The sequence below is a fragment of the Leucopleurus acutus genome (assembly GCF_964270905.1).
Source record: "Leucopleurus acutus genome assembly, chromosome: 2".
Taxonomy (NCBI): Eukaryota; Metazoa; Chordata; class Mammalia; order Artiodactyla; family Delphinidae; genus Leucopleurus; species Leucopleurus acutus.
This window is the reverse complement of record NC_139143.1, coordinates 111,444,544-111,464,783: the sequence shown is the minus strand read 5'-3', so window position 1 is coordinate 111,464,783 and position 20,240 is coordinate 111,444,544. Positions and strand designations below refer to the sequence as shown.

Sequence of the window (20,240 nt, the reverse complement as noted above, 5' to 3'; positions counted from 1 at the left end):
ATTGGTTTCCATTGCTGTGCAGAAGCTTTTTAGTTTATAGAGTCCCTCTTTTTTATTTTTGCTTTTGTTGCCTTTGCTTTTAGTGTCAAATCCAAAAAATCATCACCACGCCTGATATCAAAGTGCTTACCCCGTGTTTTTTCTTATAAGAGTTTTATGGTTTCAGGTCATAAATTTAAGTTTTGAATACAGTTTGAGTTGATTTTTGTGTATAGTGTAGGATCGGGGTCCAGTTTCATTTTTTTACATCTGGCTCTCCAGTTTTGCCAGCACCATTCATTGAAGATACTGTTCTTTCCATTGTATTGTATATTCTTAGCTCCTTTGTCATAAATTAATTGGTTATACATGCATGGGTTTATTTCTGGGCCATCTATTCTGTTCCATTGATCTATGTGTCCATTTCTATGCTAATATGTACTATACTATAGCTTTGTAACATGGTTTGCAATCAGGAAGTGTGATGCTTCCAGCTTTGTTCTTCTTCAAGATTGCTTTGGCTGTTTGGGGTCTTTTGTGGTTGCATACAAATTTTAGGATACCTTGTTCTATTTCTGTGAAAAATGCCATTGGAATTTTGATGGGGGTTGAATTGAATCTGTAGATCACTTAGGATAGTAAGGACATTTTCACAATATTAATTATTCCAGTTCATGAGCACAGAATATCTTTCCATTTATTTGTATCTTCTTCAGTTTCTTTCATCAGTGTCTTACAGTTTTCAGTGTACAGGTTTTTCATCTCCTTGGATAAATGTATTTCTAGGCATTTTATTCTTTTTGATGAAATTATAAATGGGATTATTTTACTAATTTCTCTTTCTGATAATTCATTATTAATATATAGATGTACAACAGATTTTTATATACTGATTTTGTATCCTGCTGTTTACTGAATTCATTTACTAGTTCTAACAGTTTTTTGATGGCATCTTTAGGGTTTTCTATATATAATATCATGTCATTTACAAACAGTTACAGTTTTACTTCTTCCTTTCCAATTTGGATTCCTTCTATTCCTTTTTTTTCCCCCAATTTCTCTGGCTAGGACTCCCAATTCTGTATTGAATAGAAGTGGTGAGAGTTGGCATCCTTGTCTTGTTCCTGATTTTAAAGGAAATGCTTTCAGTTTTTCACAGTTGTGTAATATGTTAACTGTAGGTTTGTCATATATGACCTTTATTATGTTGGAGTACATTCCCCCTATAACCACGTGTTGTGCATTTTCATCATGAATGGATATTGAACTTTGTCAGGTGCTTTTTCTGCATCTTTTGAGATGATCATATGACTTTCATCCTTCATTTTGTTAATGTGGTATCTCATTGATTTGCAGATGTTGAACCATCCTTATGTCCCTGGACCTAATCCCACTTGATCATAGTATATGATTCTTTTAATGCATTGTTGAATTCAGTTTGCTAATATTTTTTAAAAATATTTATTTATTTTAAAATACTTTTTTTTATTAAGTGATATTGGAGTATAGTTGCTTTACAATGTTGTGTTAGTTTCTGCTGTACAGCAAAGTGAATCAGTTATACATATACATACATCCACTCTTTTTTAGATTCCCTTCCCATCTAGGTCACCACAGAGCCCTGAGTAGAGCTCCCTGTGCTAGACAGTAGGTTCTCATTTGTTATCTATTTTATTTATAGTAGTGTATATATGTCAATCCCCATCTTCCAGTTCATCCCATCTGCCTACCTTCCCCCCTTGGTAACCATAAGTTTTTTTCTATATCTGTGACTCTGTTTCTGCTTTGCAAATAAGTTCATCTGTACCATTTTTCTAGATTCCACATGTAAGTGATATTATATGATATTTGTCTTTCTCTTTCTGACTTACTTCACTCTGTATGACAGTCTCTAGGTCCATCCATGTCACTGCAGATGGCATTATTTCGTTCCTTTTTGTGGCTGAGTAATATTCCATTGTATATATGTACCACATCTTCTTTATGCATTCCTCTGTTGATGGACATTTAGGTTGCTTCCATGTCTTGGCTGATGTAAATAGTGCTGCAATGAACATCAGGGTGGATGCATCCTTTCAAATTATGGTTTCCTCCAGATATATGCTCAGGAGTGGGATTGCTGAATTGTATGGTAGCTCTATTTTTAGTTTTTTAAGGAACCTCCATCGTGGCTGTACCAATTTATATTCTCACCAACAGTGTAGGAGGGTTCCCTTTTCTCCACACCATCTCCAGCATTTATTGTTTGTAGATTTTTTGATGCTGGCCATTCAGTTTGCTAATATTTTTTGAAGATTTTCATGTCTATGTTCATCAGTGATGTTGGCCTGTAATTTTCTTTTCTTGTGGCATCCTTGTCTGGTTTTGGTATCAGGGGAATGCTGGCCTGGTAAAATGAGTTTGGAAATGTTCCCATCTCTTTTCTTTAGACTAGTTTGAGGAGGATTGGTATTAATTCTTAAATGTTTGTTAGAATTCACCAATAAAGCCATTTGGTTCTGGACTTTTGTTGTTGGGAGATTTTTTTTTTATTATTATTATTACTGATTCAATCTCCTTACTAGTAATTGGTCTATTGAGATCTCATTTTATATTTTCTTCATGATTCAGTCTTGAGTTGTATGTTTCTAGGATTTTACCTATTTTTTTCTTTGCTGACCAATTTGTTAGTGTATAATTGTTCTTAGTAGTCCCTTTTGATCCTTAGTATTTTTTTGGTGTCAAGTTGTAACATTTCCTCTTCATTTCTGATTTTATTTATTTAAGTTCTCTCTCTTTTTTTCTTGTTAAGCCTTGCTAAAGGTTTGTCTATTGTGTTTATCTTTTTAAAAACTCAGCTCTTAGTTTCATTGATATTTTCTATGTCTTTTTAGTCACTGTTTAATTTATTTCCACTCTGATATTTATTTCCTTCCTTCTACTAACTTTGGGCTTAGTTTGTTCTTCCTTTTTTATTTCCTAAGGTAGAAATTTAGGTTGTTTTATTTGGTATCTTTCTTGTTTCTTAATGTAGGCGTTTATCGCTATAAACTTCCCTCTTATATCTGCTTTTGCTGCATCCCATAAGTTTTGGTGTATTATATTTCCATTTTAATTTGTCTTAAGATAATTTTAATTTCTCTGTTGATTTATTCTTTGACACATTGGTTGTTATGTAGCATGTTGTTTAATCTCCAAGTAATGGTGAATTTTCCAGTTTTCTTCTTATAATTGATTTCTACTTTTATACCACTGTAGTTGGAAGATGCTTGATATGATTTTAATCTTCTTAAATTTATTAAGACTTGTTTTGTGACCTAACATATGATCTGTCCTGGAGAATGTTCCATATGCACTTGAGAAGAATATGTACATTCCTGTCATGTGTTGGATGGAATGTTCTGTAAATGTTAAGTCCATTTGGTCTAACTTGTAGTTCAGGTCCAATGTTTTCGTATTGATTTTCTGTCTGGATGATCTATCCATTGATGAAACTGGGATATTAAAGCCCCCTACATTAATATGTTGCTGTCTGTTAATGCTTGCTTTATATATTTAGGTGCTCCTGTGTTTTTTAGGTGCAAAATATTTACAAATGTTATATTGTTTTGTTGGATTGACCCCTTTATCATTATATAATGACCCTCTTTGTCTCTTGTTACACTTTTGGCCTAAAGTCTGTTTTTTTTTTTAAATAAGTGTAGTTATCTCAGCTTTCTTTTGGTTTCCATTTACATGGAATATATTTTTACATCCCTTCACTTTCAGTCTATGTGTGTCCTTAAAACTGAAGTGAGTCTTTCTAGGCAGTATACAGTTAGGTCTTATTTTTTTATTAAACCACTCTGTCATTTGATTAGAGAATTTAGTCCATCTATATTTAATTATTGATAGGTATGGACCTACTATTGCCATTTTGTTCATTGTTCTCTGGCTGTTTTTAATTCCTTCGTTCCTTTCTTCTTCTGTTGCTCTCTGCCTTTATAATTTGATGATTTTCTATAGTGGAATGTTTAGTTTCCCTTATCTTTGTGTATCTATGATAAGTTTTGCTTTGTAGTTTTCTTGAGGCTTACATAAAACATCTTACATGTATAACAGTCTATTTTAAGTTGATAAGAACTTAACTTTGAATGTATACTAAAGCTTTACATTTTTACTCTGTCCCCCCTTTATTTTGTTTTTGATGTCAAAATTTACTTCTTTTTATCAGTGTACCCATTAACAAATCATTGTAGTTTTAGTTTTAATACTTTTGTCTTTGAACTTTCATACTATAGTTATAAGTAATTTACTTACCACCATTACAACATTAGAGTATTATGAATTTAACTATATATTTACCTTTATCAATGAGATTTAAATTTTCATGTTTTCCTGTTAATAATTAGTATCCTTTTATTTCAGCTTGAAGAAGTCCCTGTAACATTTCTTGTAAGGTTAGTCTAGTGGAGATGAGCTCTTTCAGCTTTTGCTTCTCTGGAAAATGCTTTATCTCTCTTTCAAATCTGAAGGACAACTGCCACGAAGAGTATTCTTTTTTTTTTTAACTCAAAGAGTATTTATTTAATTAATTTATTTATTTATTTATTTTGGCTGCGTTGGGCCTTTGTTGCTGCACGTGGGCTTTCTCTATCTGCAGCAAGCAGGGGCTTCTCATTGTGGTGGCTTCTCTTGTTGTGGATGGGCTCTAGGTGCGCGGACTTCAGTAGTTGCAGCGCACAGGCTCAGTAGTTGTGGCACGTGGGCCCTAGAGCACTGGTTCAGTGGTTGTGGTGCACAGGCTTAGTTGCTCCATGGCATGTGGGATCTTCCCGGACCAGGGATCAAACCTGTGTCCCCTGCATTGGCGGGGCGGATTCTTAACCACTGCACCACCAGGGAAGTCCCAGGAAGAGTGTTCTTGGTTGGCAGTTCTTTTCTTTCAGCACTTTGAATATATCATGCCACTACCTTCTGGCCTGCAGTTTCTGCTGATAGTCTTACAGGGTTCCCTTGTACTGCTCCTTCTGTACTGAGTTCTAAGGGGATAGCCATAGTACATCCTTGGAAGCCTGTTAAGAACTGCTTCTTTGTCTGCTGTAATCTTGTGTGTCAGACTCAAGCCCTTTTGGCTTTCACAGCTAAGTGTTTTGAGGGCCCATCACTCAGGTGGAAGTCTTAAAAGTTGGAGCACTAGATGTGGGATCCAAGCCGTTTGCTTCTAAGGAAGAAACTGGAAGTCAGGTGTTCCCTCCCATTGTATGGCCCTGTGCTTGACGTGGGGTTTATGGCAAAAGTGAGTCTCAGCTTTCCTACTAGTTTTGGTGTGGGCATTTTCTTATCCACCCAATGTGTAAATGTTTCTTTCTCAGCTTGTTTCTTTTGAAGGGAATTGTTCCTTATGTAGCTGTAGATTTGGTGTTTTGTGTGTGGGAGGAGATATGAGAGGAGCCTATATCGCCATCTTGGCCTGGAACTTGTGCAAATACCAACTTAATCATAATGTTTACTTCAGAGGGTTTTATACTTGAAGTACTTTAAAAGGAGAAGCAGGGCTTCCCTGATGGCACAGTGGTTGAGAGTCCGCCTGCCGATGCAGGGGACATGGGTTTGTGCCCCGGTCCGGGAAGATCCCACATGTCGCGGAGCGGCTGGGCCTGTGAGCCATGGCCGCTGAGCCTGCGCATCCAGAGCCTGTGCTCCGCAACGGGAGAGGCCACAACAGTGAGAGGCCTGTGTACCGCAGAAAAAAATAATAATAATAATAATAAAAAAATAAAAGGAGGAGCATTAGTGGGAAGCTGCCGCATAGCACAGGGAGATCAACTCGATGCTTTGTGACGACCTAGAGTGGTGGGATAGGGAGGGTGGGAGGAAGGTTCAAGAAGGAGGGGATATGTGTATGCATATAGCTGATTCACTTTGTTGTACAGCAGAAACTAACAGAACATTGTAAAGCAATTATACTCCAATAAAGATATATATAAAAAAGAAAAAATAGGAGTATTTTTCGAAATCAGGCAAGTTCCTCTAAAAATCATAAAGTAGAAAGTGCAAGATTATGCTAAAAAATTTTTTTACTGGTTTTTGAGTACATATGTCATTTTTCAAATAACCTCTTGCTACTTATTCACCCCTATTGATCATGACAGTTTACTCTGGAATTTGAATTAATCTCAGTATTGATGCATAGAGATAAAAAATTTAATATTAGTTCAAACTGCCAATAAGTATGATTAACACTGTCAGCTAAGACCTTAAAAAAAGACTAACCTCACTGATAGTTTTGAAGCAATAAATGATTTTGTAGCAAAATGGAAGTTATTGAAAACCAAAAGAACTCAGTCAATTAATACCTTAGAAATATTTGTAATTATTAACCTGAGCACTTAAATTCCTCTTATAAAATACTTTATATTCACAGTACTAGAGGAAAGATGAATAGACAGAATCTAAAATTATGTTTCAGTTGAACACTCTATGAAATAGTAATATAGTTAGTGTTCTGGGGATTTACAACATTTACACAAAATAATAAAACTTCATTGCAAAAAATTGACTAAAAATTTTAAAGATTCTGCATTGTATATCCCTTGTCACAGTAATAATGTCTGCTCACTTGTTAGATATTACCAATGAGATAAATAAAATTGTATTGCACTTATCAATTATTCAGAAGTTTTTAAGTTCAAATACTTAGGAAGTTGTGAAAATATTGTCAAAATAGCAGCAATTCTTAAATGAACCATACATACAGAGATCTTAGAACATGTACTATGATTAGCCAGTATACCAGACAGAGGTAGAATTTCTTTGTTTTCTGACAGTAGAAAGTAAGGCAACCACAGCTGGCTCCAGAGTCTAGATTGGAGAGAAGTTAAGGAGGATAAGAGAGAAAGAAAGAAGAAAAGCTAATAGAAGAGCAGAAGCTGGCATAAATGTAACAATTAGAAGTAACTATAAATAATGGAAAGCAGTTCATTGACAGCAGCAGTAAATGACAGAGAACAGAAACAGAAGTGAGGGAGAAGAGAAGAACACTGTTTGAGGCACTGTTTCCAGTTCACCTCTTTTGGTACCCTAACAAGTACCCTCATATTTGAGGAAGTAAGAGCAAAGCTAAGTCCATTTTCTGAAAGCCCTGAAGACATCACTGTATTATTGCACACTACAATAATGATCACAGAAGTGAACTTCTCTGAGTCTTAAGAAAAAGTTGAATTATGTTTAATATATTCAATATACTACATTTCTTTGTAAAAGTTAGGTGTTGAACTGTAAGTTAAATGGAATCCTGCTTATCTGAGATACCACATTTCTCAGTTTGGCTAGATAACACACAGAAGTTTAAAAAAAAACTTAAACTGCACACGACCTTATATGTGTCAACTTTATAATTACTTCATTAATTATGATTATAAAAATGTGAATACAAGACTTACTAAAAAAAATTCGCACTTCTGCCACTTATAAATCAAGTTTATCTAGATAAAGTACTGTAAAGACATCAAAGGACTGAAATATGCATGTTAAACTTTCATTTTGCAATGTACACTGTGGTTATGACAGTTTTAGTTTTAAGTACAGTATTTTTAGAAAGAATAGAAACTATCAGTTTAAAAGTGACTGGTTTAGAAATATGCATCTTATGGATACTTGTAAGAAAAGGAGAATGTATTTGAACAGGAAACTACTACGTATGTTTAACTTTCGAAATTAAAATGTCTTCCCTTTTTTTTTTTTGGCTTTATCGCTTTTCAGTGTATGCAATCTTATTCTTAGGATCCCAAATTTGGGTCAGAGGACCCAAATGAAGGACACGGAAAAACAGAAATGAAAAGTTTATTTAATAAGGATTAATTTATTAAATATTATTAATCATTTAAAGGCTTTTCTTTGAAAATTTTCTAGTAAAGATTTCTTGTGATGATGACATATAAAGCAGAGTAGCTAATAGACATTTATTTCCTATTAGAAAACTCTGCAGGGCATTGTTTTTTGTATGTATGTATGTTAGATTAACAAATGACTGTATACCTTTTTATACTTTTGCAGAAAATTTTTTAGATGTAAGATTTCAGTCTTGAATAGAAATTTATATTGGCATCAATGCTAAGAAAGAAAAAGTTCTATAAGGAAAATGTAATTTTCAGTGGAATTCTTTAGTATAGTTTAAACATATTTCTAGTGAATATAGATAATTTTCCCACAATGAAGGGTTTTAACAGAGCTTGGAAAACTCAAGAGTTGTTATAAAAAGAATTTCTGTACTAGGATGAAGTTTAACTTAGATGACTTCTAAGAGTCTGATTTTCTAAGTGATTCATTCATTTAAGAAATATGTAATCAGCACCTACTATGTACCAATTTTTCTACAGGAATCAGAATTAACCAGATTGCAAGCCAAAATTTCTGGACATGAAAGGGCAGAAGACATCAAGTTTCTACCAGCCCCATTTACATCTCCAGTAGAAATTGAGCCTGATATTCAAGATTCAAAATTTGCTAAGCATTCTCACACAGCTTTCTTCAAGCGTAGAAAACTACGTCGCTCTATTAGTGCCAGTGACCTTAGTTTCAGAACTCGTAGTGATGAAGATCTTTCTGAAGAATTACTGCAGGACTTAAAAGAAATGCAGTTGAAACAACCTTCAACATTAGAAGAAAGCCAGAAGGATCTGACTTATACCCAGTCAGACTCATTTAAACCTCTCCCATATGACCTAGAAGATGATAGTTCTGAGAATAATGACTTCAGTACACTTAGTGGAATGCTAAAATATATAAACAAAGAAGTGAGACTATTAAAAAAGTCTTCTATGCAAACAGGTGCTGGTTCAACTCAGGTATGTATTTCATACATTAGAAGTTATAATAATTTGTCTCCAATTAGTATCATTTTATTTTCTGTAAGAAAGAAACCCATACGTTTAAATGAAGCACTCATGCCATTAGGTGATGTACACAAATATTGAAAGTATGAAAAACTCCATTGTGAGTTTAGAATGCTTTTACCCCAGATAAGTAGAGTTGAAAATTAAGCTTTGAAAATTACCTTTTGTTAAAGTAGCCTATATATTTGATTAAATATAATCCCTATATTTGACTGAAGACTAATTCTACCTCATACTGGGAAAGTATTTTGAACTCCAGAGTATTAGAGAATGTTTTTTGGAGTTCCAAAATTAGTTGTGTTCCTAGACTTCCTGGAAACCATTCTAGTAAAGATTATTAAGGTAGTCTTTGTTTTGGTCATAGAATTTCCATAGTGGCTCAGAATATCTCATTCACATGATTTTTCTGCTCCCATTATTCCTGAGCATATCATACTGAAGAGGCAACTTTGTCCCTGCTACACATACCTTACAGACACTCGACATTGTTTATAAGCAGTTAATCTATAGTTTGCACAAAGAAATAAAGAATCTCTTCCAGGTAATTTCAGCTTTTTTCAAATGCCCATTTGCCTCATTTCAAACATATCAAAATAGGTTTGGTGGCCTAAAAAGTTTAAAAAGTGTTTTTAGAATGGATCCAAGACAAAGACTGTTGGAGCTTCTATTCATTTCTCCACGTCCTTCCTTACATTAAAAAGAGCTTAATCTGGGGAGTTCCCTGATAGCCTAGTGGTTAGGATTGCGGACTTTCACTACCCTGGCTCAGGTTCAGTCCCTGGTGGGGAACTGAGATTCTGCAAGTCACATGGCACAGCCAAAAAAAAGAAAAAGCTTAATTTATTATTTATAAGCAGAAGACTAGAAATAATAATGGTATTGGTAAAAACAAAATTTACACATTATGAATTTCAAATTTACACATTATGAAATTTCAAAATTTACACATTATGAAATTTCATTATGAAATTTCAAGGTATTGGTAAAAACAAAATTTACACATTATGAAATTTCAAACTTTATAGAAGTTTGCCTTGTTTATTTTATCATCTTGTTGTATAGCAAACAAGATGATAAAATAAACAAGGCAAACTTCTATAAAGCCTGATAAAATTAATTTTCATCTAGCCTTTAAAACTACAGTTGTGTTTATTGTATATCATTTATTTAGCCATTTAATTCATTTAGGATTTATTGAGCATCTACTATGTACCAGGCACTGGGATTATAGAAATAAACAAAACAAAAATGATCAAGACCCTGTCCAAACAGAGCTTACATTTTAGTGGGGAGATCATCAATAAACAAGTAAATAAACATATGCTCTAATGCCAGGTGGAAATAAGTGTCATGAAGAAAAGCTGGTAAGAGGATATGATGTGACTCAGGTATACTGTTTTAGATCTGGTGATCAGGGAAGGTCTCATGAGAAGATGACGTTTGATCAGAGTCCTTTAGGAAGTAAGGAATTAAACTACTTCAGTATCTGAAGGAAGAGCATTGGAGGAATGGAAACAAGTATTATCGTCCTGAGGTGGTAGCATGCCTGGTATGTTCAAAAAACTGCTAGGAGGTGTATGGATGATTTGGTGTAAATAAGAGGGAGGAGATGTGATAAGAGATAATGCCAAGGGTTGGGTAGTGGAGGTGGGGGTGCCATAGTGATCTTGTAGCTCCTTTTGAAGTGTGATGGGAAGATATCAGAGGGTTATGCTTAAGAAAGTGACATGATCTGATTTATGTTTTTAAAGGATCACTCTGATTGCTTTATGAAGAATGGATGATAAAGGGACAAGAACAGAGAACATATAGGAGGCTACTTGTAAAAATCCAGGCAGGATATGATTTTGGATAGGCAGGAGGATAGATGTGAAGGTGTTGAGAATGGTTCAATTTCTGGATATATTTTGAAGGTAGAGCAAACAGTGTTTGATGTAGGTTTTGAGTGACATAGAAGTCATGAAAGACTCCAAAGAGTTTAGCCAGAGTAACTGAGCATTTACTGAGATGAGGAATACTAGGAGATGAGCAGATTTGGAGGCATGGAGAGAATCAAGGGTTTGATTTTAGATATAATAAATTTGAGAGTTCTATTAGATGTCTAGATGAAGATGATAAATTGTTGCATTTATGAGACAAATTATAAATTTAGATATCATCAGCATATAGATGGTAGTTATAGCCATAATGATGGATTAAATCAAGGAAATTAATGGAGGTTAAAAAAAGAAAAAAGTCCAAAAACTAAGCCTAATTTAGTAAGGCTAAATTACTTTTAGCATGTGAGTATTGATAATTTAAATTAAAGCTAACTGAGAAGTAAACAGTGAGATAGGAGAAAAATAGGAGAGTATAATAATATTCCATAAGCCAAGTAAAAATGTGCTTCAAGAAGGAGGGTGAGATCAACTGTGTCAAATGTTGCTAAATAAAGTGAGGATTGATAATTGATATCATATTTGGTAATGTGGAAGCTGTTAATGACATTTTTAAGAATGGCTTCAGAGTAATAGTGACGATAAAAGCCTGATTAGAGTGGAATCAGCAAAGAATGGGAGGAGAAGAAATGCAAACACCAAGAATAAACAACTCTTGATATACAGTAGAGCAGAGAAATGAGGGGAATGTGATGTCAAGGGAGAGTTTTTTATTTTGTTTTTTAGGATAAGAGATAAAACAGCATTTTGTATGTTGGTAGGAATGATCCAGTAGATGAGGAAACTGATAATGCAAGACAGAGTGGAAGGAGTAAAATCCTTAAGGTAGGCTGAAGGGGACAGGATCCAGAAGAGAAGTAGAATTGGCCTTGAATAAAAGAAGGGGCAGTTTATCCACTGTACTGGGAAGGAAGGCAGAATATAAGGGTACAGAAATACATGGAGTGGAAGAAACACATGGTGGGAGGGGAGGAATTCCATTATTAATTGCCTTTGTTTTCTTAGTGAAATAAGAAACAGGGTTATCAGCTAAGGCAGGGTAGGGTATTAGAGATTTAAGAAGAGGGGAGGTATATGAAACAGTTATCTTGTAGAGTGGGAAAATATAAATGGACTAGGGAAGTCTAGTAGGATTGCCAAGGAGATAGTTTTGTTGTGTAGAACTGCCATGCAAACCATAAGACATTTGGTGTCTTTTGTCCCTGTCTATTCTGTGCCAGCAACAGGATGTCCCTTTTTCCCCATCATAGTGACAACCAACAAGTACTCTTACAGATTTCCAGAATGTTCCCTAGGGGAGAGTACTGCTCCCTTTAAGAACCTCTGCTATATTCCAATGGCCCTTACAGTCATGGATATACAAGAGTCTTATTTTTGGTAAAATAGAATTTATACAGGATAAATTTGTGATAGATTTACTATTCTAAATGCTTTACATAGATTAACTCATTTAATCTTTACTAACAACCTTGTGATAGGTACTATTATTATCCTAATAATACCAAATCTTCTATTTTAGTGGCTATTATTATTATTCTCACTATATAGATGAGGAAGCTGAGTCTCTGTTCTTAACCACTATTGATAATACTATTTACATAATTGTACTTATCTTTTCTTCAGTACTGTCTAATTATATAGTTTGGTCTTGCAACTACTTAGTCAATTAGAGATTAAGGTTGTGGGACTTAAAATTACTACACAGCTGATAGAATATTTCTCACTCTAAAGCTCATTGGGAAAGATGGATGGATTTGAATATTTCAAATCAATTTACCTATTCTATTATCATGGAAACTCAGTGCAAAATACTTTAGTCAGTTCTTAAGAAAATCTAGCCAAAGTTAAATTCTGTACACATATAGTTTTATTTATTGCTAGTGTTAAAAAAACAAAAAGGTGGAGCACAAAGTGGAGTCACTTGCCCCTAGGACAGCAAACCAAGACCTAATTGCAGCCTCTCCTAGGAGTGGAATTTTAAGTCAATCATTGGAATTTTCTGATCAGCATTAGCGGGGTAATCTGCCTGATAAGACCCCTGCCACCCTTCCCCCAAAGAAAGGTGACCTTGACTGAAACAATCCTTTCTTTTCTTTTGCTAATAACTGTCTTATCCTGCCCAGATTCTGCCTATTAAAGCCTTCCATATTGTACAGCTCCTTTTGTTGCAGGAAGGGGGACCCCCTTCCAGGGCCTGAGAGTGGACTCTTCTCTAACACTCAGAAATGAATTGTCCGAGGAGACACATGTGCTGACAAAGCAAGAGACTATTGGGAAGGGGCACCTGGGTGGAGATCAGGAGGGTAAGGGAACCCAGGAGGACTGCTCTGCCACTGGCTTTCAGTCTTGGGTTTGACGGTGATGGGATTAGTTTCCAGGTTGTCTCTGGCCAATCATTTTGACTCAGGGTCCTTCCTGGTGGCGCACACATCACTCAGCCAAGATGGATTCCAGCGAGAATTCTGGGAGGGTGCTAGGACATATGGACTGGTGTCTCCTCTCTCCTTTTGACCTTCCCTGAATTACTCCGGTTGGTGGTAGCTTGTTAATTCTGCATTCCTTCCCAGGACCTCCTGTTTAAGGTAATTCATGCAAGTGGTTACTATGGTGCCTGGCTAGGGCATCAGTTTCAGTCAGTGTTTCCCCTAACACTCTGAGCACCTCTCTGTTTACTAGATGAAATGCTATCTGATTCATGCATTATTCATAAAGCCAATTAGATCTTCAAATATACTTGGTTGTATTTTGTTTTTTAACACTAGTGATACTCTGCTGAGTTTTAAATGCATTAACCACTGTTAATGCCAAAAACTTGGCCTCTGTGCACTGGTGCCGAACTGAATTTCAGAGACAGAGTTTTGGGTGAAGTAGAAAAGGAGAGCTTTATTGCTTTGCCAGGCAAAGGGGGATACAGCAGGCTCATAGCCTCAAAACCCAGGGAGTTTGGTGAGGAATTTTATAGCAATGGTTCAAGGGCAGGGTTGCTGATAAGGATCAGGGTATGTGCAGGGCCTGTATTCCTTTAATCTGTCCTCAGGTGGTTTCCTGATGAGCTTCTGTGGTTCTTGAGGTTATCAAACTGTGACTTTCTCACTGGAATGAAGAATGCTTCAAGTAGTTAACATCTTCCATTTGTTGGGAGTTTTAGTTCTGCAGAAGAGCTCAAAGATATTGTTATGTGTATCCCTTGAGGCAGAACCAGGACCCTGCCCCAAGGCTGCGCTATTGTTTTTGGACTGTTCCTCCTTTGTCTGTCTCTGTGTCCCCTCCCTTCCCTGATTAGCAACAGTTTGAACCTGCCCTTTGGAATTCAGGGAAGGTCATGGAGGCTGAAACCTATTTTCTACAAACAATAAACGGGGAACACAGAAAGGCTTCTGTGCCCAGGAGCCACACAGGGTCCTGCTCGGTTTCACTGTCAATACTCATCATGACTTGAGGCTCACTTGGGACTCTTATAACTCATGAGCCTCTGTGTTGGCTTAATTTTGTCTTGGGCAGAAAGGACTGGCTCTTTTGGTTGCTGAGAACTATATTCGGTGTCCTTTGGAACCTGTGCTAGGACTGATGCTTGATAAATGCTCATCTGTGGGTTTTTTTCAATTCTCTAATGGTCATTACTTACTGATTATACCTAATGTTGAGGAAAAGGTGGCTAAAGATGTCTTCTCAATGCTTTTTTCTGTAGGACCTCCATTTTTTTCTTTTCTAATTTCACTGTTTTTTTCTAATGGAAAGTAAGAAAATTCAGAGCTAGGACAGCTACTATTGAAAGAAACTTTGACTTGCTATGGTTTTACTCTTTAACTACCTTCATGGTCATTTACATGTGCATTGCATTAATAACTGTGTACCACTTTGTAAAATTTGACATGAAGTATTTTAAATTGGGGTGTAGAACCTTGATGTACAGGCTAGTTCTGGTCCTCAGCTTGTTTCACCCATCACTAAAGTAGACATTGGATTGGTCTCCGATTTAAAAGCAGACTTTTTAAGCTCTTTTAAAATGCCAAGGAGTGTTGTTTAAATGAAATGTTATAAAGAAACACAAATATGTCAATCAGATACAAAGATAGTTTATCTGATTGAGGGTGAATTGTTTCTGAGCTTTACCCAATTACTTGCTCACCTCTTTCATGGCTGCTCATGCAAAAACTACAGAGCAGCCTTGGATTAACTTTTAAGGAAAATAAGTACAAGCTTAGGGCACCAAGGGAAGGGGAGCACCACAGAGTTTTTTGCCCCAGCTATCATGCCCTTAACCCTTTCACTGCCACACTTGACTATAGTAGACTTTTTTGTTATTGTCTTTATCTGCCATATTCCAATTTAATCTACACTGTTAAAAAAATCTTTCTTTGGTATGGTGAATGACTAAAGTTTTAAAGTTTGGTTTGAAGGTGTTGTCAGATATTTACATTTGTTTCTAATTCATGGTGTGAGTTTCACTTCTGTAGAGAGTAAAAACCAGCAGGCTAAGTCCTGATAGCATTTAACTCATCAGTTAATATGTGTAAAGGTGTAAAATAAAGCTCTTTATTTTAAGCAATGGAAGGGCTGGGGGCATCACTATTGGACTGTGCTTAGGATGTACATTAGCCCTGCTCCAAAGAGTGCAATCTTAAAGTCCACTGGTACAGCAGAAAGAACATAGAAATTGGTATGTGAGAAATGTTAAATAAGTGTTAGCTTCCTTTCTTGGAACAAGAAGATCAGCCCCAATACTGATTTTCTTAATGGTTAACTATGTTGGCAATTCCATTCACAGTAAAGCCTCTACCACAGTAGTATTTTGCTTTCAGACTCTGACAAAAGCTTCAAAACTCACAAAAAGTTACACATGCACACAATTTTGAACACAATTTCAAGGAGTTCACAGACTTCAAGTTAAGAACTCCTGTTTTAGATTAGAGCAGTAGAAGTGTTGTGAATTAATTAGCTAATTCACAGTTTATTAGGAAGTTGAAAGGAGTATTATTTATCCCTCTTACTTTCAAAAAGAAAAGTAGTTTACAAAATATGGTCCTGTATACTGTGCAATAAGATGAAAAATGAGAATTGATAAAATCAGTGATTGGGTAACAATTAAAAGTGGAAAAAAAAAACCAAGATGAAGTAGGAGTACAGGTAAGTACCTAGAGACATGATAATATTTTCAAATTCCTGGCCCAAGCAAAGACCAAGATACGACAAGAATATTTGACCTATAGTATTAGAATCTCCTGAGACTTTTCCCTCTATTTTTCTACTTTTGTATGTTGTGCTACTTCTTTGTGCAACATTTCTCTCTTGTCTTTTTCCTTTCCTGCTCTGTTTTTTTCTCTCTTCTCTCTTTTTCATTGACTTTTTTCATGTAGCCCTTCATCTATCTTACTGTGCCTTCAGTTGAACCATAAAGTGACACCAATGTCTAAATATCTTATTTTTATTGTCACCTGTTTTTGCTTTTAAAATCAATTGAATTTAATTTTGCACTCCCTCCTAATCCCCCAACCAGATTTATTTGCTTTTTCTATCGATGTGGTCCATTACTGACATTCTGATTCATGTTTTTCAACTGACTAAATATTTTCCACTCTTGCTTTAAATTATGCCCCTCATTATTATAGTGGACTTTTAATGCTAAATTAGTATTTCAAATAATAATCTATTAATTTGCATTATTCCAGGGAGAAAATTTGTAATTAAAAGAAGACGTTGATGTGATGAAAAATGGAATTTTTGGTACTGTGCTGTGTTTACTTATTATATACAGTTCATACTTCATAGAAACTGTTATTTTATTGCTTTTGAATAAATTTTAAGGTTTTTAAAGAAAGTTCTTTCTTTTAAAGCTTACTTATACTTTTTGTGAAAATTAATTCACTTTATTTATTGTTTTGGTTTAAACTTGCTACTTTCCTTTTCTTTATTTTTTATGTAGAAATCATTGTTAAAATGCATAATAAGTACATTCAGACTACCATATTATTTGCTTATTTTTCTAGTGATACTTTATTTTTAAAACAAGTAATATGAATTTAGAGCTCATTCTGCCACTGGTTCATAATTGTACTAATAATGGCTAGCTTTTGTTGAATGTTTACCATTTATCAAGCACTATTTTAGGCATTTTATATTTGATAACTCATTTAATCCACATGACAGTCTTGTACATGCCTTAATTTTAAAATGCTTTATTGCTAGTGCAGTTCCAGACCACTGCAATAAAGCAAATACACAGTAAACAAATCAAGCATAATCAAAGTTATGTTTATATAACTATGTATGTTAGTCTGTGTAGCATTATGTCTAAAAAAAAATCAATGTACATGCCTTAATTTTAAAATGCTTTATTGCTAACAAATACTAAGCATTATCTGAGCCTTCAGCATTCATATTCTTTTTTCTGATGGAGGATCTTTCCTCTGTCTTGGTGGTGGCTGAGGCTGGGGTGTCTGTGGCAATTTATTAACATAAGACAACAATGAAGATTGCTGCACAGATGGACCCTTCCTTTAACAAACAATTCCCTGTAGCATGCAGTGCTGTTTGACAGCATTTTACCCACAGTAGGACTTCTTTCAGAATTGGAGTCAATCCTCTCAAATCCTGCTTTATCACCTAAGTTGATATAATATTCTAAATCTTTTGTTGTCACTTCAACAGTCTTTACAGCATCTTCACGAGGAGTAGATTCCATCCCAAGGAACCACTCTCTTTGCTCATCCATAAGAAGTAACCCCTCATTCATTCAAGTTTTATCATGAGATTGTGACAATTCAGTCAAAACTTCAGGCTCCACTTCTGATTCTAGTTCTCTTGCTGCTTCCTCCACTAAAGTCTTAAACCCCTCCAAGTCATCCAGGAGGTTTGGGATTAACTTCTTCCAAATTCCTATGAGTGTTAATAGTTTGACTTCCCATGAATCACAGATGTTCTTAATGGTATTTAGCATGGTGAATCCTTTCCAGCAGGTTTTCAGTTTACTTTGCACAGATCAATCAGAGGAATCACTCACTATTGCAGCTATAGCCTTACAATTTATTTCTCAAATAATAACACTTGAAAGTGGAAATTGCTCCTTGGTCCATGGGCTGCAGAAGGGATGTTGTGTTAAGCAGGCATGAGGACAACATTAATCTCATTGTACATCTCCATCCAAGCTCTTGGTGACCAGGTGTGTTGTAAATGAGCAGTAATATTTTGAAAGGAATCTTTTCTTCTGAGCAGTAGGTCTCAACAGTGGGATTCAAATATTCAGTAAACCATGTTGTAGACAGATTTACTGTCATCCAGGATTTATTGTTGCATTTACAGAGTGCAGGCAGAGTAGATTTAGCATAATTCTTAAGTGCCATAGGATTTTCAGAATGGTAAATGAGCATTGGCTTCAACTTCAAGTCACCAGCTATGTTAGCCCCTGACAAGAAAGTCAGCCTGTCTTTGAAGCTTTGAAACCAGGTATTGACTTCTCCTCTCTAGCTATGAAAGTCCTGATGGCATCTTCTTCCAATAGAAGGCTGTTTAGTCTACGCTGAAAGTCTATTGTTTAGTGTAGCCACCTTCATTAATTATCTTAGCTAGATCTTCTGGATAACTTGCAGCTTCTGCATCAGCGCTTGCTGCTTCACCTTGTACTTTGATGTTGGGAGATGGTGTCTTTCCTTAAACCTCATGAACCAGCCTCTGCTAGCTTCATACTTTTCTTCTGCAGCTTCCTCACCTCTCAGCCTCCACCGAATTGAAGAGAATTAGGGCCTTGATTATGCTTTGGCTTAAGGGACTGTTGTGACTGTTTTTATCTTCTATTCAAATCACTAAAACCTTTTTCATATCAACAATAAGCAACATAAAGTACCTAGGAAAAAATTTAATGTAAGACATGAAGACCTGTATATTAAAAAGTTCAAAACACTGCCAAGACAAAGATTTAAAGAGATAGAGAGGGCTTCCCTGGTGGCACAGTGGTTGGGAGTCTGCCTGCTGATGCGGGTTCGTGCCCTGGTCCGGGTGGATCCCACGTGCCACGGGGCAGCTGGGCCCGTGAGCCATGGCCGCTGGGCCTGCGCATCCGGAGCCTGTGCTCCACAGTGGGAGAGGCCACAGCAGTGAGAGGCCCGCGTACCGCAAAAAAAAAAATAAAATAAAAAAATAAAGAGATAGAGAATATATAACACATTCATGATGTTCAATATTGCTAAGATGTCAGTTCTGTCTCAAATTGATGTATAGATTCAATGCAGACCCAAACAAAATTCCAATAGATTTTTTTAAAGACTTCAACAAGCTGATTCTAACAGTTAAGTGGAAATGTCAAGGACCTAGAGTAGACAGATAATCTTGAAAAAGAACAAAGTTGGAGGACTTACACTATACTACCTGATTTTAAGAATTATTATAAAGTTAAAATTCAATAGAACTAAAAAGAGTTCATAAATATATCAGTGGAACATAGCGAATTATGTATTTATATATTTATATGATTTAATATATATTTATATATATATATAATATGTAAAGGTATATATTTAACTGATTTTCAGCAAGGCACCAAAGTAATTCAATGTTGAAAGGAAAGCCCTCAACAAATAATGATGGAACTGTTGGAGAAACTTAAGGGGGAAAAAAATAGTCTAATTTCTACCTCATATTATATTTTAAAATTAAGTCAGGGTGGATTATAAACCTAAATGTAAAAGCTAAAACTTTAAAGATTCTGGAAGAAGCATAGGAGAATAACTTCATGACTTTGGAGTATGTAGAGATTTCTTAGGACCCAAAAAGCACTAGTTATAAAAGTTAAACAAGTGACTTGATCAAAATGAAAAGCTTCTCTTAAATCTCTCAGCATTAAGAAAATGAAAATGCATGCTACAGAGAGAGAGCTATAAATATATGAGACAGAAAACCTGCATTCAAAATTTGTAAAACAACTCACTATAAATTAAAAAAAATTTGTAATCCCAATTTAAAAATTGGTAAGGGGACTTCCCTGGCTGTCCAGTGGTTAAGACTCTATGCTCCCAATGAAGGGGGCCTGGGTTCAATCCCTGGTTGGGGAACTAAGATCCTGCATGCTGCACAGCATGGCCAAAAAACAAAAAAAAAAAGGTAAAAGACTTAAACAGATACTTCACAGAATAATATATGTGAGTGGTCATGTGCACATTTAAAAGTGTTCAACATCTTTAGTCATTAAGAAAATAAAAATAAAACCACAATAGGCTACCCATGAGAATAGCTAATATTAACAAATAAACAAAAAAAAAGAATAGCTAATATTAAAATAACTGGTAACACCAAATGATGTGGAACATCTAGAATCACTTTGGAAAATTCTTTGGCAGTTCCTTTTAATTTCTACATACAGCTATTATATGATCCAGCAATACCACTCCTAGGTATTTAGCCAAAAGAAATGAAAATATACATCCACCAAAAAACTTGTACATTAGTGTTCATAGTACCATATCTCATTTATAGCCAA

General features: G+C 35.4%; 1 protein-coding gene across 1 annotated transcript in view; it reads left to right on the top strand.

Moving 5' to 3' along the window:
• Window positions 1–16,596, top strand: part of CCDC18 (coiled-coil domain containing 18) — a 119,652-nt gene extending 103,056 nt beyond the window's left edge. The window contains exons 29-30 of the mRNA XM_082861385.1: window positions 8,319–8,786; window positions 16,441–16,596. Of these exons, the coding sequence (XP_082717511.1) occupies window positions 8,319–8,786; window positions 16,441–16,455 (483 nt within the window). The 3' untranslated portion in view covers window positions 16,456–16,596. The remainder of the gene's footprint in view (window positions 1–8,318; window positions 8,787–16,440) is intronic.
• Window positions 16,597–20,240: the final 3,644 nt, after the last annotated feature.